The 24,847-nt window shown below is 40.3% G+C and overlaps 1 protein-coding gene across 3 annotated transcripts in view; it reads right to left on the bottom strand.

Annotated features, from left to right (window-relative positions):
* Positions 1-24,517, bottom strand: part of Mthfd2l (methylenetetrahydrofolate dehydrogenase (NADP+ dependent) 2 like) — an 84,418-nt gene extending 59,901 nt beyond the window's left edge. For 2 of the 3 annotated variants that reach the window (XM_057773209.1, XM_057773210.1), the window contains exons 1-5: positions 24,089-24,517; positions 13,868-14,052; positions 11,951-12,073; positions 3,937-4,089; positions 2,774-2,881 (exon numbers count right to left, since the gene is read on the bottom strand). In XM_057773209.1, coding sequence (XP_057629192.1) covers positions 2,774-2,881; positions 3,937-4,089; positions 11,951-12,073; positions 13,868-14,052; positions 24,089-24,420 — 901 coding nt within the window. In that variant the 5' untranslated portion in view covers positions 24,421-24,517. Of the gene's footprint in view, positions 1-2,773; positions 2,882-3,936; positions 4,090-11,950; positions 12,074-13,867; positions 14,053-22,449; positions 22,461-24,088 lie in introns of those variants that run through there. The other variant, XM_057773211.1, reaches the window with a different exon arrangement.
* Between the last annotated feature and the right edge of the window lie 330 nt (positions 24,518-24,847).

Raw genomic sequence — 24,847 nt, 5'->3', positions numbered from 1 at the left:
GATACAACAATCATAACGGAAATAGGGTACCCTATAATAAAGGTAAATTTAACCAACTGGCTTGAAAGCAGCATTATAAATGAGTCTCCATGTATTTCATTTTAGTGTTCATTAAGGGGAGAAATTTTATTGAACAGAATATGAGATGTTTTAAAAATAATCAGTTTAAGTCCATAATTCTTTCCTCAGAAATCATTACCACCACAAATTTACATTTATTTTGATATTTTAATACATATGTATGTATCTATAAATAGCTACATATGCTAAAATATATAAGGCAATATTTGTAACATAGTATTAGGTAGCCTAGAATTGAATTAAATGGGGATAGTTTGTCTAAGGTAATTTATAAATAATTCATAATTGAAATATGACAAGAAATTAGCATGCGACAGTAAAACCTGCAAGAAAAGGCATGTTGTCAAGAAGTGTTGGAGTATTACGGCAGCAAATATCTAACCATGGTTTTGTAAGCCTTCATAAACTGAATTTATTCAAATGTTAAAAAAAAACTAAATACGATTTTTAAACACAAAAATAAAGTTCAACAGGAAAAAACTAAGTTTCAAATTAAAGTCAAGGAAGAAATCATCATTACCTTCAGGGCAGTTTCCTGTAAACATGTGAACGGTATGTTACAGGTTATCAACTTGAGAATTATTGAAACAACAGCAATTGTCATGGCTACACGCAATAACTCACTTAATCTACTGTGTGTCAGGTAGTAACACCTCAAATACATTGTAACTAGTTCTTTATTAAAACTTCTATTTCATTTAATTTTCCCAATAACTGAGAGAGTATATTAAGGCTATGCATGTCTCAGACAATAAAAGTAAAAGTCTACAAAGGTTAATCAGCTGTTTGAAAATCATAGAATCAGCAGTGAGTCTCTATCTTGATCAATGCTCCTAGCTCTGGCAGGTGCTCATCCCTAGCTCCCAGTTCTGAGACTGACACTTCCTCAAAGCCCACAAAAACCTTACGAGCTTTATCTGTAAAACGGGAATAATAATTAATTCTATGTACCAGAATTATTGCAAACTGGCTAGACTGTTTATGAGAAAGTGCTCATCAAAACATGGGCTCAGGATGATGCTTGGTAAGTTATTAATAAGTCGAGAAAACTGAATGTTGAAAATGAAGGAAGACTTTCTTGTCTCTTGATCAACATTTTCCACAAGAAGTAGTATGTTCTTGTAAAATGTCTGTTGGTTCACCTGGCTTAACATAAAAGTGCTATCTGAAGTCCAGGGTGAACCAGTGTTCTTCAGCTGTGAGAACAGTAAGCAGCAGAGTGAGCTGGCAGGGAAGAATGAACCTGAACGATGCCTGGATAGACGGGTGCCTTGGCACCTGCCTGGAGTCACTGCCAAGCCTGACTTACTATGGGCCATACACATGTATTAGTCTCTTATGATACAGAAAATAATATTCAAAAGCCTCATGTTCATCTTTGTCCTTTCTTTCTTTCTTTCTTTCTTTCTTTCTTTCTTTCTTTCTTTCTTTCTTTCTTTCTTTTTTTCTTTCTTTCCGTGAGACAGTATCTCACTAAATAGCTCCAACTGGCCTAGAGTTCATTATGTAACCAAAGCTGACATTGAACTCACTCACAGGAATCTGCCTGCCTCTGATTCCTGAGAAATGGGTCTAAAAAAATGTGTATGGCTCCCTATCTGGCCATTGCTTGAGATAAGTCCATATTAATTTGAGTTTAAAAAATCCCTTCATATGTATTATCATAATAAAAATAACTTTTGGTCCCATGCCACAACATTGGCTCAGACACTATGAACAGTGCCCCCTGTGCTTTGCAAAATATCTTTTCTACCCTGTCGTCAGTCCTCATCGCAGATCTGCTTAGCACCCAGCTATTAGGGAAAATGCCAAGGTCCTAGGAGGGTGGCGAGGCAGCAGTCACCCAGACAGTGTGGTGCATGTTCTCCAACGTCTTCACATCTTACTGGGCTTTCACAGTGAGCTGCCGCTCTTCCTGCAGAGTTTGTCTAAGCTCTTCCTTAGACTTAGTTATCTAACCCAGACATTCAGCTACAAGTCCTAAGTCCCAGGTTCCATTTCTATTAAGGGAACTAACCAGCTGACTTGTGGTATACTAACCCACTTTATGACTCAACATTCAACTTCTAACAGATATGAGAATTTTCCGGAGAAGTGATTTTTATGTATGTAGTGACTTTTATCATTTTAATGTCTATATTGTTACTGAGGGGGGGGGGGAAGTACAGCCATAAGTAAAATAGGAAGAAAGAAAGCAAAAGAAATGGACCAAAGGGGTCACATACTTTCAGCAGTAGTGGTTTGAACAAGGAGAGCCCTGAGAGGATAATACATGTGAACACTTGGTCTCTGGTTGGAGGAACTACTGAATGACTGGGAGGTGTGGCTGTGTTGGAAGATGTATGTCTCTGGATTTTGAGTTTTGAAGCCTCCTGCTATTCTCAGTGTGTTCCACCTCCTGCTTACTTAGAGACTGAGCCCTCAGCTGCTGCTCCAGCCACCAGCTACCTCCTTTCCACCATCATGAACTCTGACCCTCTGAAACTGTAAGCCCCAAATAAACTCTCCAGCAAGCAGTGTTGCTCACAGCAGAAGAAAAGCAGCTAATATATCAGAAATTCCTTTTTGTACTTTCAAGGCTTTCGCACCATGAGATGAGCCGCACAGACCCATGAGTGTGCAGAGTCACACACACCATCAGGGGTCTTTTCTTGATGTGAGGAGGAACCTCAAAGCCCTGCAGGGCACTCACCTCCAGGGCGCTCATGCTCCCCATCCGTGTGCAGCAGCATGGCTATCGGCATGCCCACATTCTTGGATCTTCCTGCTACAACCACATTTCTCCCAAATGTTTCAATTCCTTAAAAAACAACAACAACAACAACAAAAAAAAAAAATTTGTTTAAATGCATGACTAACGCAAAGAAGCAAATGAAACATTTGAAAAGCTGATCGAAATGTTCTTTAAAAATGTCTAATTAAATTTGGATTTTCTACCTGGTCTGCAGCATGCCTTTACTGGATTATTTATAAATATTTCTTTTTACACTTCTTGGATTTGCCATTTCCCCTCTCATTATGTCCTCATTTACAAACCACAAAAATTCTCAAGTTGCCATTAAAGTCATTTTAAACGCTGAGTGGCATATGAAGTGTACAGTCTTTAAATATATTACCCGCTAATCAGACTAAGAAGTTCATGCAGCGATATTAAGCAGCAATGGCAGTCAGCCTGCCAGTGAGACTGGGATAACATAAAGCAGATAACACACACTTTACTCCACAGGAAGAAGCCCTACTCTGAAAGCCAGCTCACTGCCATGTGGGGGGAACCATATATTTTCACAGGTAAAATAAAAAAAAAAAAACTGGAACTGACGTTTATCCAAGTATGGATAGCCAAGTGTTTGATTCTAGAATCTGCTTTCTCTTGGAGTGCTTCCAAGAGGGCAGTGACCGTGGTGGGGGCAGGAAAGCCACCAGTGTGCAAAGCCACAGAGCTTCAGGAACGTACCCACCAGCCTGTGAGGACACAATGTGTCTAGCAGAGTAGAAGCCCACCTGTCAACAGACAAGGTTCTTGCATGATTGACACATTATCTTAGTAAGAAAATAGTCCACACTTGGGAAAGATTCTCATCAAAATGCATAATTCGAAAGTCGGAAGACATGGCCACATCTGAAAGGTCCACTCACTATAAGCTACGACTGGCGTGGCCTATCACCTGGCAGATGTTCTTCACTTCCGTCCATTCTGTCTTGTTCCATGACATTCATAAATGTATAATATTTTTATAGCCTTTAATTTTATGCTTATCATTTTTGTTGCTTATATGCACAGGTAGTTCTACCCAAGCAAGGCTCCAGAGCTCCCCTGCATCTGGTTCTAATTTCCCACACTCCCAAGTGACCAACCTGCTCTTTTTATTATTTCCCAGACAGCGCTGGCAGTGGCAGGTATCAGAGAATGCTGATCGAGGCACAGTCTTCCAATATTGATAATATGAAATCCATCCACGTCCTTTTCTGGGGCAACTCCGTTGCATATTGTTCTTTCATCGACATGGTCTGAAAAGTCAATACCATTGGTTCTTTTAAAATTAATGTTTATGTGAAAGCCTGGAGAATGGAAAATGGAAACTATAGACAGATCAGCTCCAAGACACATAAAATTATTGTTCTTGCCATCAAAATAGACAACCAAAATGCTCTTGGATGGTAGCTGTGATTGGCTACATCTAGAGCATAGGCTACTAAGAGAATACAGTGGCTGGACTGGAGAATTGTGTGGCATGAGTAATTCCTAGGAAATGCAGCCACAAGTAGGCAGATGTCTTTGCTTCAACATGCTTGCAGATTTAAGGGGACCAAACCCACTTTTCTCCACCACAAGACGTGTCCACTAATTGGTGTGTTAAAAAAAATGAGCACTGTAGATTAAATAGAGAAAAGAGGAGGTCACAGAGGCTACCCAAATGTGCAAAAATTCCGCTAAAACCCCTAACAACATAAAGAACAAGCAAACTCCTCAAGGCCCAGGTGAAAAGGTGAGAGGACTGGCAAGGAAACAGGGTTACAGCTGCAGCACACCCAGGAAGAAAACAGCCGGAGTCGCCAGTCTGGTACAGGCATTTTCCCAAACCCTCAGCCAGCAGCCTTAGGAGAAAATCACTGATCCTTGAGCCTGAAGATCAGAAGACAAAGGAGTCCACTCCCATTTCTCTTCACCTCTGGAGTCAAGGTCCTTGCTGAATACCGTACAAAAAAGGAAAGAGTCATAGAAGTCACAAGGGAAGTAGGTAACTGCTCCTGAGTGGCACTGCTGCTTATTCTGCCATCTAAAGAGGTTGTAGGATAAGCCAGAACTGTCAAGGTCAGTTCAGCCAAGAACACACAGCACAAAGTCAGTACACAAAGGCCAGGTGCATTTCAGCATGCAAGCTGCAATCATCAAACAATAAAATTATTCTAAGCTACTATTTATAATACCTAACAAACAGCAACATTCTTAGGAATAAATTTTTCTAAAAATTTGCGAACAACTCCTGTAATAAGAACTACAAAAGATTGCTGACAGTGGACCAAGTCATATTCTCTCATGGACTGGAAATTACAATAATGTTTCAATTTTCCCAAACTGACTCGTAAATTCACTGCAGTCATAATCTTAACACTATATTAGATTCTGAAATATATTGAGATACGTTTATATTTTGAACACCTGGCACTACTATATTATCTAGTATCAACTTAAGGTAAAATATTTCTTTCAAGTCTTGAAAAATAAAAAATTCCACACATAGCTTCATGCTACCAAGATAAAGTTCACGCCCTTAGCATGTAAGGATTTGAAGATTCACTCACATTTTCACTCATGATAATTGAATGTGTTCCATGTGTTGCACCAGACTTTTGGGCCACCAACCAGCTCCCAAGTCATGACATGAAGACTTCTTAGTTATGAATGCTCGGTCGTGTTTTGTGCTTGTCCCACTAGCTCTTATAACTTATAGCATTTCTCTTCATCTACGTTCTGCCTCAGGGCCTTTTACCTTTCTTTCGGTCTGTATCTCTTACTTTCACTGACTTCTCATGTCTATCTGGCTGGTGGCTGTCTGGCTTCTGTCTGAGCATGTCCCTCTCTTTCCCCTAGTTCTCTTCTCTCTTCTCTCCTTTGTCTAGATTTCTCCTCCTTCTTATTCTCTCTGCCTGCCAGCTCCACCGATCCCTCTCCTGCCAGGTTAATGGCCGTTCAGCTCTTTATTAGACCAATCAGGTGTCTTAGTCAGGCAAGGTGAAACAAACGCAGCACATTTTTACATAATTAAACAAACCCAGCAGCACAAACAAGAGTAACACACCTTTACACAGTTAAAGCAACATCCTGTAGCATAAACAATTGTAACACACCTTTACATAACTAAACAAATGCAGCACAAACAAGAGTAACACACCTTTACACAGTTAAAGTAATATTCTTCAGCATTAACAAATGTAATACATCTTTGCTCACTTAAAATAATATTCCACAGCAATGTGTCCAATTGGGAGTTAGGATGTGTAAGTGAGCCAAAGACAAAATTCATGTTCTATGGAGCTTACATTCTAATGGCATAAATATTTGCCCAAACAGTTTAAATGTAGTCGCAATAAACATTCTTTGTATTCTACATAAAGAAAAAAAATCAAGACAGATAATATTAAATGCCTCCTTGTTCAATATCATCCATAAATTATTTTATCTTTGAGAGGTAGGAGGACAGAAAAGGAATGAGAAGTGAGTCTCACCTCATGGAGCCACTCCAACTCCAAATTTGAGTCTGGTAAAGGTTGGAAATGGAGCCGGTGAAATCCTCCAGGCTGGTGGTTCCCAACTTTCCTAACACTGCAACCCTTTAATACAGTTCCTCATGTTGTAGAGATCCCCAACCATAAAATTATTGTCGTTGCTACTTCACAACTGTAATTTTGCTACTGTTACGGATCATAATGTAAATATCTGTTTTCTGGTGGTCTTTCTTGACCCACAAGTTGAGAACAGCTGCTCCAGGTGGATCTTTTTCTCCATGTACCTGCAACCTCCCTCTCCCACAGTCACGGAAACTGTTCAGGATGTCTGGGGGCTACTTTACAGATATCCCATGAGGGTTAGAATCTATACATTCTATGAAGCTTTTAAGCTTGGCTTTATCTGAGTCTATGATTCTCTGCTGTGAGCTGAAGATTATATAGACATCTAATGTGGCCCTTATTCTTCTGAATGCTGGGAGAAAGAAGGCGGAGTCAGAGAGGTGCCATGCAGCCACCAGAGGAGACAGATGCCCTGAAACCTTACCAGTAAGCCACAAGTCTCATGGTAAAATATAAAATAATAGAAATGGGTTAATTTAAGATGTTAAGAGTTAGTAAATAAGAAACCTAAGCTATTGGCCAAGTAATATTGTAATTAATGTAGTTTCTGTGTAATTATTTCGGGTCTGGGCAGCAGGGAAACGAACAAGCAGCCTCTATGTACAACCTTGCTTGCCAAGGTCTCAGGAACAATAATTTAGATTCAGATTGTTCTTTAACTATCCATCTCCCTGGGTTATCAGGCCAGAGCTTTTGGAAATTAAATTCAATAATACACAGCCTATAAATACATGTATCTTATTTTTTAAATTTAAATGATTTTTTAAGTTTCTTGTGTACTGTTTTTATATCAGCCCCCTCCTTCTCCCTTTGCCTCTCTCACACCTCCAGTCCAGCTCCCGTACCATTCATGACCTCAGCTCCTGTACCATTCATGACCCCAGCTCCCGTACCATTCATGATCCCAGCTCCTGTACCATTCATGACCCCAGCTCCTGTACCATTCATGACCCCAGCTCCTGTACCATTCATGACCCCAGCTCCTGTACCATTCATGACCCCAGCTCCTGTACCATTCATGACCTCTTTTACTTTAATTGGTTATTGTTACAGGTGAGGAAATAATATATTGTTATAAGTGAATAAGTATTTAAATGTGCCCCATTGAGTTCATTTAGTGTTGTTCATATATATTTTAAAAGACTTTTTTAAAAAAGAAATATACACTATGCAAATGGGATTTTGAGATGAATACACTAAAAAAAAGATGATAAAGGAAAAAGCAAAAGATGGGAAGAAAAGCAGAAAATTACTGTTGTTTTCGAAATTCCTGAATTTTAAGTAGTTTTGTTGTTGTTATTATTTTTGTGTGTGGTTTTGTTTTAAGAAGTCATCTCAAAAAGAGGTATGTTTATGAACTTGGACAATAAAACAAACCCTCTTTGGATGGTTTATACCTTGGCATGAACAGAAAAAGACATTAGTGGCTCCAGAAACAGACCCCCAGAACAGTTGTAAAAGGTGCTTGCTTAATGCTGCCACCTAGTGGTAATACATTCCATTTGCAGGACAGTTGTCTGCCTTTTTTCTTGCCTTTTACCTCATTAAAAAAGTTATCTACAAAATTTTTAAGTAGACAAATAACATTATGAGAATGGGATTTTGAAAATCGTGATAAAATTATCTGAAGCAAAATGTTTCTTTTCAAAATAATTTTATTTTAAAATTGTTTTAAAATGAATCTTGAATTAGCCATAATTCACAGCTTTCTGACATGATAATTTATTGTTGATGATATTCATCTTTAATGTATTGTGTGGGTGCCTGTGTTCATGCATGCTGTTTGTGTGTATGTGTTCATGTGTGTGGAAGCCTGAGACCGACATCAGCTGTCTTGCCCTGTCACTCCCCTCTTCGCCTTTTCAACTAGATTCTTGTAAACTGAGACTGCTCTTTTGCTTCCCAGACCCGAATGATAACACAAAAACTGTATTAATTACAATACTGTTTGCCCTATGGCTCAGGCTTCTTATTAACTAACTCTTAACTCTTAAATTAACCCATTTCTATTAATCTATATTCATCACAAGGCTGTGGCCTACTGGTGAGGTTCCAGCATCTTTCTCCTTCAGCAGCTGCAGGGCATCTCCCTGATTCTGCCTTCTTTCCTCCTCTATTTCTGCTCAGATTTCCAGACTTACTATATTCTGCCCTGCCATAGGCCAAAGCAGATTCTTTATTAAACAACGGTAATAAAACATATTCGCAGCATACAGAGGGGAATCCCACATAGATTCCCAAAGAACAGGAGCATGCAGATTTGGCAAGATAAACTAGTAAGCAAGTCTCATGAATCCTCCTGCTCTCTGCCTCCCCACTGCTAGGGTTATAGGCAAGCAACATCACGCCCAGCTTTTTACATAGGAACCAGGAACCCAAAATTAGATTGTCACATTTTCATAGCACTTAACCAACAGAGCCACCCCTCTTAGGACACAATCTTTCTCTAAACCCCAAAGTACCCAAATTTCAGTGGATTCTTTATTTTTCTTCATAACATAGGTATAAGAAATTTGTCACCAAAAACAAAAGCTATCACCTTGACAACAATCTATATTTTCCATTACATAAATAATCTACCTATTAAGCCATCTCTACTCCTGTTCCAACATGTTTTAAATCTCTTCTTGGTTCCTGTACCTTTTATTCCTTTGGTGTCTTTTCTGAAAACTTAAACCAAAAAAGATTTAATGGTGACAAATTACATCAGATTGATTGCTATCACGAACTAAATCAGAATTTAAAATTAATCTTCTGTGTCAAGTCCTCCTTTATGCTGATTATTTTATTTAATGCTAGGGGAAAAAAAAAGCCTATGAGGCATGCAGGATTTTCTTCACTTGCCAGGTGGAAACACTGAGACAAAGAGGTGACCAGTATTATCTATTGGTGAATGGCAGGGCCAAGACTGAAGTCCAGACAATTTCCTCATAGAACCCATCTTTTCCAGCATCACTGTCTCTCTGAATATTAAAAGGTATAACATGTATTCATACACTTCAAACATTTACTTTATCCACTAGCTAATGCTGATACCCTGGAACTGTATCAATTATGGTTCAAATATTAGCGTGGGGGATCAGTCTGCCTGGATCCAGATACGGTTACTCAGAAGGAAGGGACGCGACCTCTGTGTTCTTGTCACCAAATACACACCATGATAGCTCCACCCCCACAGAGTTACTGTGAGGATTCAAACTGAATTGGAAAATACGAAATCTTCATATAACAAAGACTTAGTTAGGTGGATGATCCCCCTGGTATTTTGTGCACATATTATTGGCTTTGCATATAGAAAAGTGTTTCTCAAACCACCCTCACATTGATTTGCTGGGGTTCCTGTTACCTACTAGGGAACAGAGGACTCAAGCAGTTTTGTCTGTAGTACAGATAGATCACCAGTGCCATCTAGTGGCCACTAGTAACAAAGTCACTGGTCACAAAGGCAACATTAGATAAAAATCTGATTTAGTTAGGACAAACTAAATATAATGTACTAAAAAAGTCTGACAAAGGAAATATAGTGATTTGGAAGATACCGCTGAAATATTTTTAATTATGAAAATTGTATTTATGTGTTGTATAAATTAACTATCTCATAATTTTGTACAATAGGTTTCTAGAAGCCTCTGTCTACAACGTATTTCTTTCAAAGACCTGAATGGGAATTAAATATTTATTATGTAGTTCAAATATAGACATAAAGTGTGTCTTCGCATGCATCCAGCCTTACACCCACATGACATTATACAAGTATAGAACAGATCAAGGAGATTGGCCTGTAAAGATGAAGGGAAAAGAAACAAGAGACAATAATGTAGTGTAACATCTGTGAGTAGATCAGGAAAACAGGGAGCAGCAAGGAGAGCCAGGAGCCACCTATGTCTGCAGGAAGCAAAGGTAAGAAGCCCGTTGTAAAACTCCAACATACATAATAGTAAGTCACTCCAACCGAATTCAACCGAAATGTAAATGGAGACATGCAAACCAACTGAAGAACTGTAACTATACGACGGGGAACTGAGCGAAGGTCAGGGAGAAATAAGGGACAGGCTCCTGTCGTCAGATTAATGACTCTCTTAAATGTCATCATAGAACCTTCATCCAGCAACTGATGGAAACAGAGACAGAGACCCACAGCAGAGCACTGGACTGAGCTGCCAAAGTCCAGCTGAAGAGTGGGAGGTGGGAGAATATGAGCAAAGAGGTCAAGACCATGATGGGGACACCCACTGAAACAGTTTACCTGAGCTAATGGGAGTTCACCAATGCCAGCCAGAGAGGGAAGGAACCAGCATAGGACCAAACTAGTGTCTTTAAATGTGGGTAACAGCTGTATGGCTGGGGCAGACTGTGGGGCCACTGGCAGTGGCACCAGGATTTATCCCTACTACTTCTACTGACTTTTGGGGAACTTATTCTCTTTGGATGGATACCTTGCTCAGCCTAGATACAGTATGGAGGGCCTTGAACCTTCCCCAAAGCAATGTGCCTGACCCTCTCTGAGGAGTGGATGGGGGTGGGGCATAGGTGGAGGGCATGGGAGGAAGGTAGGGAGTGGGAATTGGGATTGCTATGTATAATGAAAAAAGATAGTTTGTTTTCTTTTTAAAAAAAGTAAAATAAGGAGCTGGAGAGATGGCTCAGAGGTTAAGAGCATTGCCTGCTCTACCAAAGGTCCTGAGTTCAATTCCCAGCAACCACATGGTGGCTCACAACCATCTGTAATGGGGTCTGGTTCCCTCTTCTGGTCTGCAGCCATAGACACAGACAGAATATTGTATACATAATAAATTAATAAATATTTTTTAAAAACGTAAAATAAAAGAAATTATTAAAAAAATCAGGGATGGGGCCATGATGAAAAGAAAGACAGAATCCCGAAGGAAGCAACATCAGCTAAAATTTCACATTAAGGAACTCTCTGAATGTACAAATAAAAAATATACGGTTTAGAAAGGAATATGGCAAATCAATCCATCACGCCATTGAAAAGATGTTTGCTCCACATCAGTTGCACACTGAGCTAGTGATTGCCATGTACACCATTCTTGACATGATTTGACTTAAAAAATAAAACAAAGAGAAAAAGAGATCCTTTAATTCTTATATTAATGTTTTAAAAGATAATATTGTAAATAGATATTAATCGCACTATTTTTTATGTCATTATACTTTTACAAACCCCAATAGGATAGTTTCTAATACCTGAACAAAATTTTTAAGAGACACAAAAATAATTGCTAATTTTCGCCATTGTTTACTAGAAGCACCACCTGCCTGCAGCTTGCAATCAGCTGTGGTTACTCCCAGCGAACAGAGATGTGTCTTGCCCACTCCTAAATTCCCTATTCAGATTTTCATCTTGTAAGTATAAACCTTTAAGAACCTGTTAGCTGTTACTACTCTACTAAGATAATAGCCAGTCCTCTTCTGAATGTGTTCTATAAATTGCCTTCAATGCCATGATAAGCTCTTTCTCCTGCCCAACCCAGACACACAAGAGAGCATCATGTACCTGGAAGAGGTAGCTGAACAAGTATACCACTGACTCTTGGGTCCATGTTCAGCTGATCAGTGATATCCAAAAGCTCCTCCTGAGAAACGTTCTCGGGCTTTAGGATGAGCTCACTGCAGATACCTGGAAGACAAGCAGAGAAGGTCACTTGACTACGGTCTTCTCCAATGTCTGTCTAGTCTCCTCTGACCCTGCCCCACGGAAGGGAAAGCCCTTCTACAGAGTCAGTTTTCTAGTCACCCAGGAGGAGGGATTTCTCAGACCATACAGGGATTCTCTCCTGATTTCTAAGCACCATTTGGCTACTATTCCGTGTGATAACTTGCACTGACTCGTGAGTGCAACCCCTCTTAGAAGATTTGAAGAGACCAAGTAAGACAGGAAATTACTAAAGTTTATGATTCAGTTAAAGTGAATGCAATGAATACAGGTGATGGGGAACCTTTGATTTATCATATTGCATTATATATTCCTACCTCTGATCAAGATACTTACACACTGTTTACATTTTGAGGTCATTGTCCTCATTTCCTGAACATTTGTTTACAGATTATTTAATATTCTGATATGAAGTCTTAATCTTTAAGTTATACAGGTATTAAGTACTATAGGTCATTATTCATTCTTGTTTGTTTTACTTTTAGTCAGACTAATTAGGTTCTTTAGATACATAGAGATTGTAATCTGCCTAGATAGGTAATTTCATCCACTTCAAGAATCTGTAGAACATAGCATTTAAATAACTTGGGGTTCTGTTGAAGTGAGACACAATTGCTCCTGACAGCACTGATCTGTTCCCAAGAGAATGCTGACCACCAAAGACACTCCACTTGGAGTCTGTTTTCTTCTTGGCACAATTGGCTTTTGGGCAAGGAACTGCCCATACCTTCACCACTGACAAAGTACATGGAGTTCAGACTGGATAAGCAGGACACAAGAAAAAAGACTGTCAAACCTTGCCCAGAAAGGGTAAGATGGTTCTACAAATTTTCTTAAAATTTTTCTCTGAAAATAGTCTGTCAGTCACGCTAGGCCTAAACCAAAGTTGGTTGCTTTAACATTACAAATGAGACTTTGGGTGAATGCTTAGGTAGCCAGTGTCTCTGTCATAAACTGCACATTTTGGAAGCTGCTTGATTGCACTTCCAGCCTACTCAAGTAGTATTATTTCCCTTCTCAGGCCTTCGATGGGGTTGAAGACTAGATAGTCGTAGTTACCTTCCTCTTATGATTTAGCCAAGTCATTTCCAATACAAGACTTAGACTCTTTAGGATAAAATGTTTATTAAAACATTTGACATATGTTCCTTGCTTAATATTGTTTATGCTGGTTGTAATCCTAATCTTATACTTAATATCTGTTCCTAGTGTATATAGTTTTGTATTGTGTTTGGAACTCTCTTACTTAGACAAAAGGGGGAGGTGATGGGGGACCTCTGCCAGCCAATGACCTTTAAGAGGTTAGACCAGGTTAGGGCATGACCTTTTGGGTACCCAGAGAAAGCCACAGGCCAGCCCAGGGCTCTCTCTCTGTTTCCCACGTTACACACCTGAAGTTGGACTTCTCATTCCTGTTCCATGAGTTTGCCCATTATCATAAAGAAAATATAAGTGGAATATTTTGGTGTTAGCTTGTGATTCTTTGACCAGCATCCTCACCCCCAACACATAGGCTCTTTTTTAAAAGCAAAGATTCCTATTGCCTCTGTCATAAAATATGAATCACACTGAAATAATTCTATAAGAAACCTGAACACAGTAAGACATTCATATAAGCTCGAGTAATAGCATAATCTCTAATAATAACAATAATCCATGTTATTTGAATGGTATTTATTTGATAATTATCGATCACAGTTACGTTACTTTACATAACAGAAACATTTAGTAAGAAATACAGCTCACATACATACCCACCTACAGCGGAAGCAGCTTTTATCTTATTCCTGACGTAGGTGTGGCTTGCTGGGTTATCTCCCACTAAAATGATACTGAGGTGGGGCCTCCTGTTCCCAAGAGCAATCCATGATTCCACACCTTGCTGTATTTCTTTTTGGATTTGTTTAGCCATTTCAGTTCCTGAGATGACAATGGCTTCATGTCTGTGGGAAACAAAGCACTAAGTATAATATTAAAAAGTCAATAAGGAAGTTTCAGCTGAAAAAATGTGTGGAACAAGAATGTTCACAATGGCTGTGGGGCTGGTAAGATGGCTCAGCGGCTAAGAGCACCTGTTGCTCTTGCAGAGGAAGGACAAGTTCCCAGCACCCATATGGCGTCTCACAACTGATTGTAACTACATTTCCAGAGGAACAGCGGCCCTCCTCTAGCCTCCACAGGCACCGCACACACGTGGTACATAGCCACGCATGCAGGCAAAGACACAGGAAATAAAAATATTCAAAACAACTATGAGCATCTAAAATTTGACTTTTCTAACAACATCTGACACTCATTTTCAGGTTCATAAATAATACTGATGATTTTTCTATAGGATTATAAATTTTGTACGTCTACATTATAATTTGATTGTTCTAGACTGAATGTGTTTATGCCACTCCAAATTTATGTGGAAATTCTAAACGTCTCTGTTCTGAGAGTGGGAGGAGATCACTGTGGGGGTCTCTGCAAATACCACAGCCAGCAGAGTAATGATCTAAGAGGAAATGAGACAAGAAGGAGTCCTGGTTCAGCACAACTCGGCAGCCGGTGCTGGTTCAAACTTGGAGAGTCTGACACAGGACAGTTAATTTTAGGCAATTTGGAAAAATGTTTCCTGGTGACAATTAATTTAATTCCATGCATACAAAAAGCTCATAAATGATTATATTGAAACTCTTTTCAAAGGATAGTGACCTCTTCCATAGGATGGGCTCTATGGATTGACTACATGTGATATCTTAAGGGTCTGGGGAATGACCTTGGACATATAGATAGTGTAAACGTCACTGGGTTATTAACCGCCTCTGTTCCCATGTGTAAAGTACATGTTACATGTCTCTTAAAGAGGGGTTCTATTAGCTGAGAAACAATGCTCAAAATAAGGGTCTAGGATAACTGGATAAACATGAGAGTCTACGGGAGACAGATGTGACCTCGCCATAGAGATAGTGCAGCAGTCTCCGGGCTATTAACCATGTCCATTTCCTGTCTTCTGGACAGAAAACCAGTCATACAACCGGAACAACCCCATGTGTTTAATATTTCAGGTTTCCTAGGGTTTATCTGTGAGCAGACGGGGCCTCATGCTCTCTATAAATCAGCCACGGGAACAAAGTCTTTGTAAATGCGGTTAGTGTCTTTACAAGACACTCCAAAGGCTCCTACTCTCTTTCTCTGTGTCATTTTATAGGTGATGCAATGGAGAAAAAAAACAAGCTTATTTTTAGTTTTGGTGTTTAATTTCATATATTCTAGGTATTAGTCCCATATCTGAAGAGTAGATGGATTTTGTTTCCCAATCTGTGAGTGGTCCCTTAACTCTGGTTATTCCTTCCTTGGCTGTGTAGAAACTTTCCAGTTTCATAGCATCCCACCTGTCAGTCTTGTGATTGTTTCCATTGCCCTCAAGCCTTTCTGGAACATTCTGGGTTTTTAAGTACCTTCTCACATTTTTTTTTTGAGAATTTCATACATAAGTATGGGATTTATCTCATTTCCAACACACTCTCTGCCAACTCCTCCCATGCTTCTCCACTCTCCCAAATTCATGACCTCTTCTTTAGTTATAATTTCACATTTATATATGAGCATATATAAATACAACCCACTGAGTCTATTTAGTGTGACATGTTTAGGAGTGACGGCTGGAGATTGGGTAACCTATCATGGGGCTCTTCCCTGGAGAAGAACACTGATTGTCCTTCTCTTAGCAGCCATTAATGATTGTCTTCATCTGGAGCTGGGGCCTTACAAGATTCCCCCATCCACAGTGGCATGTCAACTATTGTTGTCATTGTGCCGGCCTGATTTATGTAATGTGTATTGCCACAGAGGCAGGGAAAGTAAAAAAGGATCGCTGTGAGGGGACCCGTGAAGAGGGGCACAGTGTGGTATAGATTCTCTGAAGGGGAACATAGGAAAAGCAGGAGGGCTATAGCTGGGGAGTGGAGAGGAAGGCAAAACAGAGGGAAAGAGAGGAAGGGATACAAAGAACATTAACAGTGATTATTTTCTGTTTACTTAAAAAATATCAGTGTATGTACATGCATATATAAATAATCAAAATGAAATCAAACCACTTGGGCTAATAATGTCCCAAGGCCATAGCTATCTAAGAAAACCCAAGTACCAGGCAGTGAAGCCTCCCTTGGGGTTGTTGATCAGGGGAGTTCAGGAGACTTCAAACACAATACAAGCAAGATGCAGTTGTTCCAACAGACTGGCTTAAGACTTGGCAGATTTGGGAGGGGGATTATTCTGTAAGTTGCTTATAAGTCAATTCTAGTCCCTGTGACCATATTTGAAAGAACAATCTTTTTGTGTGTGTTTTTGCTTGTATGCCTAGGTTGTAACACCTTGTCAGAATAGAGAAGATCCTTCTTCCAATATGATGTTGACCTATCAAGGAAAGACACACAGGATATCAGGTGCAACACTGGAAGAAGAGCCAAATGGTGACAGAGGAAAAGCTGGAGCAGTGCAAACACAGCCTGAAGAATGCCAAGGACTGCTAGCAAGACCCAGCGCAGTGCCACTGTAACTTCATGCCAGACTTCTAGCTTACAGGAGCTTGTTTATGGCAACTTTAGTAAATGTGCATACCTATACAGTAGCCCATCCTCCCACCACATTCTGAAACCCAAAGAGCCCCAAGCTCTCTAATTGTGTGAAAAAGAAAGTACTGCAGTAGCACAATTTATAAGTGAAGCAGCTTGTAAACAAATAATGTTTATGTAGCATAAACAGTACGAACACTCTGAACCAATGGATGGTCCCTATCCAGGATGGGGTAAAGAAAGAAGGTACACTATTATGTCATACTATCTAAAATGGCATGCTATTTAAAACATGCTTATTTCTGGAATCTTTCATTGAATATTTTCAGGTAACTGAAGTCATGCAAAGTAAAGCTATGGATAAATGGAAACTTCTGTAATCCAACTTAAATGCTCCAATTTATGAGGAAAATATTGAATGAGTGAGCTCAATTTTTTTATTTAGTCTAGTCTATACTTTGCAATATATGAAAATGCAGTTGAGAAAACAATTTTACTACATCTAAATATGATACAGTTGTTCTAAAATCAAATAACTTATGTGATGACTTTATTCTTTCCTCATTCACTATCATCTGAATCAGTTTTCCCTCCCTCTGCTCCTCCCAGTTCCTCCCCACGTCCTCTCTGATGATGATTTTATGTCATGTAGTGGAGCAAGGACTTCAAAGGGAGACCAACATTGTGGGGGTTTGAGTGAAAATGGTCCCCAAAGAAATGGCACTATTAGGTGGTGTGACTTTGTTGGAGGAGGTGTGGCCTTGTTGGAGGAAGTGTGTCACTGTGGAGGCAAGTTTTGAGGTCTCATATATGCTCAAGATACCTTTATAAGCCTTTATAAGTCACTGAAGCCTTGTCGGGTCCTGGATCCATTCTATGGAATGGATCTTAAATCAAATCAGATACTGGCTTCAGACCACTTCCTGTTGCCTGTGAGTCAAGATGCAAGAACTCTTAAGTTCCTTCTCCAGCACCGTGTCTGTCTGCACACTACCCTGCTTCACGCCATGATGATAATGAAATAAACCTCTGAACTGAACCAAATCACCAAATGAAATGTTTTCCTTTGTAAGCATTGTCATGACTCTTCACGGCAATAGAGTCCCTAACTAAGACAGAAGTCACTGGTTAATTTATGTTTTTTTAAAAAAACCTTTATGGGGGCTGGAGAGATGGCTCAGGGGTTAAGAGCATTGCCTGCTCTTCCAAAGGTCCTGAGTTCAATTCCTGGCAACCACATGGTGGCTCACAACCATCTGGATTGAGGTCTGGTGCCCTCTTCTGGCCTGCAGACATACACACAGACAGAATATCATATACATAATAAATAAATAAATAAATAAATAAATAAATAAATAAATAAAAATAAAATAAAAAAACCTTTATATTGCAATACAAAATAAGGATCGAGACTCTTCCATTTAGCAGTTGTCCTAAGTTTAACAGTGCTTTAACATCTTAGATGAAATAATTCTAAAACAAAAAATTGCCTTTTGTCAAAACAGTTCAAATTGAAACTTGTAAGCATATTGCCAAGAAATGTCCTCTTTTTTTTTTTTTGTTTTTTTTCGAGACAGGGTTTCTCTGTGGTTTTGGAGCTTGTCCTGGAACTAGCTCTTGTAGACCAGACTGGTCTCGAACTCACAGAGATCCGCCTGCCTCTGCCTCCCGAGTGCTGGGATTAAAGGCGTGCGCCACCACTGCTCTTAAAATTAAGAATATACCTTAAATTTTCCCAGAAAAATCCATCAGTATTTATTTTTTAAAGGTTTGATTAAGAAAGTGATTCAAATCTGTCATAACTATTAAGGGTAATTATTTAGTCTTACTAAAATTTAATATTCTAAAAATTTATGTGAAAATTTTGTTTTCGTGTATGAGGATATAAACCTTCAAAATATCACTGAAAAGATTCTGAAGGTACTAATTAATAGGTTCTATAATATGTTTCTAAGACAACAAATGTTCTAAATCAATAGTTATCAACTTTCCTAATGTTCCAACCCTTTAATACAGTTCCTTGTGTTGTAGTGACCCTCCAACCATAAAACTATAGCATTGCTACTTTATAGCTGTAATTTCACTGTTATAAATCATAATTTAAATATATAATATGCAGGATATCTGATATATGACTCCCAAGGGGTACCAACCCATTGGTTGATAACCACTATAACTTAAATGTACAACTTTCATCATTTTAAAAATCCTTTTTATTCTGATTCACACTGGGAGCCATAACGAGGTTAAGTAAGCTATGTAATAGCTTCCAAAGACACAGAGCTGGCTCGTGTATACAATGAGAATTGCTCTCCTTTGACCTTACACAATCAGACTAAGAGTTGACTGGCAAGTTTACATAAATGGTTCTACTTCCTACTTCTCTTAAATAATGGAGATGCATTCACATCAGCTGGAGCAATACGAGACAAGAAGTCAGCCATGTTTCTATGTGTTTATTTGTCTTCCTTTTTAAAGGGTTACTATAGCCAAACATAATGTATAATAAACCAGAGCAGAGCAGCAGACAAGAAATGAACTCTTTGCCTATCAACATATTCCTCCATAAGTACCAGAAAATAAACCTTAGTCATGATCAACACTACATTTAATTTGGACACTTGACAAGTTCTTAATCCTTATTTCAAACCCATGTTTAATTAGAACTTTAATTGGAGCATCTGTGAACTACTTTAGGATCTCTAAGGTGAAAAAGCCATCATAAACATCTCGAAGGTCTCCATGAGTTTGTCTTAATCCCTGTGTGTCCTGAGGCAGAACATGGGTATTTGAAATTTGCCTTAAAAAATATCCAAGAGAACCAAGGCAAAGTAAGATATGGAATAAATCTAATCCTGCTCATAGCACAATAACACTGAGCCTTTTGTGGGATGTTTTTAAAGTAAACAAATAGTAATGAAAAGTTAAGTTCAAGACCTTTTTATAGGCATTTCATTTCCCACCTTAAGTACTTCACTCAAACGTTTAAGCTATTTTACCAAAAATCATGTATTTGTAAATCAACAAAAATAAATAAAGCAAAGCAAGTTCATCATGTATGATTCATTCCAATATCAATTTTGTTGACTGCCAATTTAGAACCCTAAAATCTAACCAAAGAATTAATAATTACCAAAAAATACTACATATTTTTATATACCTACTTTTCCAGAAAAGACTTAGTCACCATGAGAACACCTGGCTCATGTGCAGAAGTCTTTGTACTTTCTCAGAGGAATGGTTTCAAATGTGAATACACAGTTACAAGGGAAGCCAGTTTTCTTGAGATGGCATAAGGGGCAAGTCTTACAGTAAGTATGGTAATATCAGTGTAAGGAGTATAGATGATGTTTTATAGTATCTTATCCATTGTGATGTTAAAATATTTCTGTGTATTAGTAACCTCACGCCTACTGACTGATGATAATATTAGTGTCATCTGTTGCCAACGTTTACAAGGAAAGAAATGCTGAATTGATCAGTATTAGTGACCTCCCTTCCAGGTTTATGGATTCCCGCAATTCTATCTATGGGATGCTCCATTAAGGGAATGAGAGAAAATTGGTATAAACTTGTTTATACTTAGAGTTTAAGAATGTGTATTTTGGCCAGGCGTAGTGGTACAAACCTTTAATTTCAATACTCAGGAGGCACAGGCAGTCATTTCTGCAAGACTGGCCAATACAGAGAGTTTCAGGCCAGCCAGCACAATATTGTGAGACCTGTCTCAGAGAAGCATGTATATTTTGTAATCTGAGGGTGTAGTTCTCTGGCTATTATACTTGCATAGAATTTCCAAGGCCACAAACAAATATCACTTTAGAAAACAAGTACATATACATACAAGTATGATATCACACACACACGCGCGCACGCAGTTGATAAGGAGCATAAAGAAGTCAGGCATAGTCAGGACCACAGATTGGGAGCTAAGAAAACACAGTACAGCAGGACTTCTTTACTGTCCCACAGGGTTGCAGGAGGTGTGGCCTGCTTTCTTCAGGCTGTGGGCTCTGGCCTCTTAAAGTGACCAGAGTTTTAAAGGGGCAGGCCCATGATGTAACACTGCTCATCTGAAAACTTGATTGTGAAGATGCTGCGTTAGTAAGCTATCTCTGGACAGCTGGGACCTAGTTGAAAAGATGAAATTTAAATAGGAGACACCAAATGGTGCAACATTTAGCTTTAGTCGCTAAATGTAAAACAGTATACTGGCTTCAAAAACAAAACTGAAGCCAGATAACTAAAGTTGAACGAGAAATAAAGACCAGTTTTGCTAAGAGCCTGATTTTGAAAAACTGCATTGGTAACCTTTATGATTAGCTCTCTCTAGACTGAAATCAATCTGCATAAAATTAGTGTACGTAATAGTCCTAATTAGAGTCTAGGTCCTTCAATCGTCAGGGGGGATTTACCAAATAATAATTCTATGCAAATCCTGAAAGGTACTCGGATGGAGAGTCTGAAGGTGTCAACACTGTTACCATGAAAACCCGTCTTTTTAAAGTTATTAGACTACCCATTCAAACTTAGTTAAATAACATACAGCAGTATCTTTTACTGACTCCCCAAACGGGGGCTTTTTATTTTTTTTTTGTTTTTGTTTTTTCGAGACAGGGTTTCTCTGTAGCTTTGGAGCCTGTCCTGGAACTCCCTTTGTAGACCAGGCTGGCCTCGAACTCACAGAGATCCGCCTGCCTCTGCCTCCCGAGTGCTGGGATTAAAGGCTTGCGCCACCACCGCCCGGCAACGGGGGCTTTTTAAACACTAGATTTGCAGCACAGATTCTAAAGCTCTCAACAGTGGAGCGTAAAGCAAGGTGAGGCTGTACGAAAAGCTGTCGGCTGGCGTTCAAAATTTTATAGATGCTTCAAGGCCAAAAAGAGAATTTACGAAACCCTTGGCTTGAGAAACCGCTGGGCAGCAGCGTAAGCACCAGGGAGCAATCCAGGGGACCCGACCGAGCTACTGGAAAGGGGTGGGTCACGGAGAACTGAACTAACAAGCTGCGGAGAACTACCTGTGCTGTGGCTTAGCGGCAGGTCCGCTGTGAACCTGGTGTCAGGTACTGTGCAAGGTGCGTGACATCCCCGCCCCAAGGCAGCTGCTGAGAGCCTCACATTGAGAAAACAGTCTCAGGGACTGTTTTCATCCAAGGCCATTCTGAGGTGTAAAGTCACACACAGTGACAGGAAGACAGAATAATTTAAGCACAAAGAAGGCTGCTCTAACTTTTTGACCATGTAAGTAGTTCATTTCGCAATGAGAGAAGCTTGAAGAACAGAAAAGCGAATGTGCTTACATTAATCTCCCTCCATTATTAAGCTCTAATTTCTCATGCATAAACAGAAAGAACTCATGATGGATTTTAAAGGGAAAACTGTTGCAAGATAAATGGTAAATGCTATTATGAGATCATATAGCTTCCAAATTCTATCAAATATTACTCTTGAAATTCACAAATAACCATCCATATAAAAATATTTAGCTATGTTCTGTTATTATAGTTGTCTACTTAGACAAGAAATATAAAAAATTAAAAATCTTTTTTATCTAAGAGTATAATGGCTCAAAAGTGTGATAAATTTGTTAATTTAAAATAGTTAATATCATTGGGGAAAGAGTTTATCAAACTCAAGGATAATTTCCAAAGAAAAATACACTATGGTTCAAATTTCATGTCAACAGGAATGCTGTTAACGTGTGACAATCACTGTGATGGACCAGACAAAGACAGTATCACTAAAAAGATGACTGAGTGGGGAGGCAGACAGTGGCGACCTCTGGAAGATGGAATCTCTTCTCTCTGCTGGTCCTAGAAGAGAAAAGAGACACCAATAAGCATCAACACACTGTCCGAACTCCTCCCCACCCGAGATACACCACTCTACTGGTGTTTCTCGTCGCTATAGCCAACCTCACCTACAGGTGTGGCATTCAGTGTCAAAAGAAATATGTATAAAAATACCACCTTTTCCTAACTTGGCTCATGCTATATTAAAAATAAAACCATTACAAATAGCATTTTTTTTCACGTAATTGTAATCTACATCAAACGGCATGGCTCAACTTCTATCATCACATTTCACCGCATTGGCTACTCTTAATCGTAAGGTGGCCATTAAATGTCTTCTCCATGTGGACGATAGCAGAGTTCAAACCCAGGGCCTCCCCAGAAAAAAACACAAGTTACAAGATGGGAAATCTCCATAAGCAGATGGACGATGCCTGTGTGTTTTGTGTATGAAGCATGCGGCTATAATCAACTTTTGGGGCCCTGACTGTTGTTTGTGACTCCTTCGGTAGGCACTGGGCACGGAGCAAACGGGGAAACAGAGACACTGTGCCGATGAGGAGACATTATTCAACTTGTACACTTACAAAAAAATTATCCTTACTAGAGGCAAGTGCTAAAAACTTGAAATTCCACGGATAATAACTTAAATAGAATGCCATTAGTAGATAAGCTCTTTAATTCTGTAACACAAACGGAATCCTACAGAACCTGTTCTATCTACTTAGGGAGCAGAGCAGACTGGCGCTGTCAAGCGAAACAGCGAATTCCGACACTACCACAGTGTACAATACAGTTCTGAACCATGATCCTTTTCACATTTCCTTCTATAGACCACTATGAACCATCTTCGAAGTAAAAACTACAGGAAATACTTTAAATTTCGGTGACTCGAGACTAAGACCCAAATGTATCCGAAGCCGTGTGCACCGCGCCATTGCTTGTTTTCCTCCAAATGTTATCCTGGACCTTGGGGACACAAAGTGAATATAAAATGACAAGCGAGTTCCAGCCAAAGTAGTGACAGTATATCACCACTTGGAATCCCGGAAAGTGGACAAATGAGTTTTCTGAACTCACTGACCCTGAGCAAGACACGATGAATTGTTCCATAGGTTGGATTGTCCCACAGACAAGGGAAGCTGAGGCAAGATGGCCAATTCCTGGGCACCACGGTGTCCTTTCATTGTCCTAGCCAGCAACCAAACCCAAAGGGATCAAAGAAAGCAAAAGACTGACAACTTGGGGAAGGCTGGCAAGTGCCAGGGAAAGGCTGTGAGGCCAGCATTCACGTGCAGTTTTGTGAAGCTGGTAAAACGTTCAGATGTGGGAAAGACTTCAGTCAAGCCGCTGACAAAGGAATACCGAAACCGAAACGCTCCTCAACTGTCTACACAGCGCCTACTCTCGCTGGCACAGTAACAACCTGAACAAACCCAGGGTCCGAGCGAGCTGCCCCAGGCTCCCCGCCCTTTGCCCCGCGCTCCTTACACTGCGGCCCCTCGACCGCGCAGGACCCGAAGTCCAGGCCCCGGTGCGGGAGCCCAGGCAGCTCGGGCCTCCGCAGGCCCACCGCCACGCCACGCCGCGCCGCTCCCACGCGCCGCCCCTTCCCGCAGCCCCTACCTCACGCCGCTGCTCCCGAAGCCCCGCCACGCGCGCTCGGCTCCTCCCGGGACCTTCGCAGGCCCTCGGCACAGGCCGCCCCGGAGCAGCAGGAAGCCGCGGGCCCGCATCGCCATGCCTCGCCGCCCGCCTCCGAGGGTCTTGCAGCCGCCAGCCCTGCCCGCCCGGCCTGCCGCAAGCACGCCCAGGGCCCCCAGCAGGGTTCCGGGGCGCTGGGCGGGGCGGACCCCGGACGCGGAGGCGCAGCTGGTGGCCGCGGGTTGGCGGACAACTCTGCTCTGACCCCTGCGCTGTCGCCTGTCGCCACGGGAGCGCAGGGAAGGCCTAGACATTCACTGCGGGCTCCAAGCCCCCTGTCCTTATGGCCCAGCGGCAGCCTGTGATCTCCATGGTTACGCAGAACGGAGGTTCCGGCAAGCAGGAAAGTTGGTTCAAGTGTTCCCTTTTCACTCCCATACAGGAGGAGAGGAAGAAACAGAGATGACCTTAGGGTTTCTACAACTGCGGTGTCCTTGACATTGCTAGAAGAGCCATTGCACTGCTGGAGTTTGTGGTACCTTTGAAGCAAAGTGAGTTTGTAACGAGAAAGCAAAAAGCCAGAAAATAATAATAATAATAATAACGGCAACAACAACAATAATAATCCAGGTCAAACCAGCCACAAAGCTAACAGAAACTATGTCAACTAAGGTCAGGCTGCCCCTGTGAGGACTATGATCTCTTTCAGAGCTGTTTCTGACTACTCAGGGAACTTGTTAT

This window comes from Chionomys nivalis, chromosome 6 (assembly GCF_950005125.1).
Source record: "Chionomys nivalis chromosome 6, mChiNiv1.1, whole genome shotgun sequence".
NCBI classification, from domain to species: domain Eukaryota; kingdom Metazoa; phylum Chordata; class Mammalia; order Rodentia; family Cricetidae; genus Chionomys; species Chionomys nivalis.
This window is presented reverse-complemented; position numbering and strand designations above follow the sequence as displayed.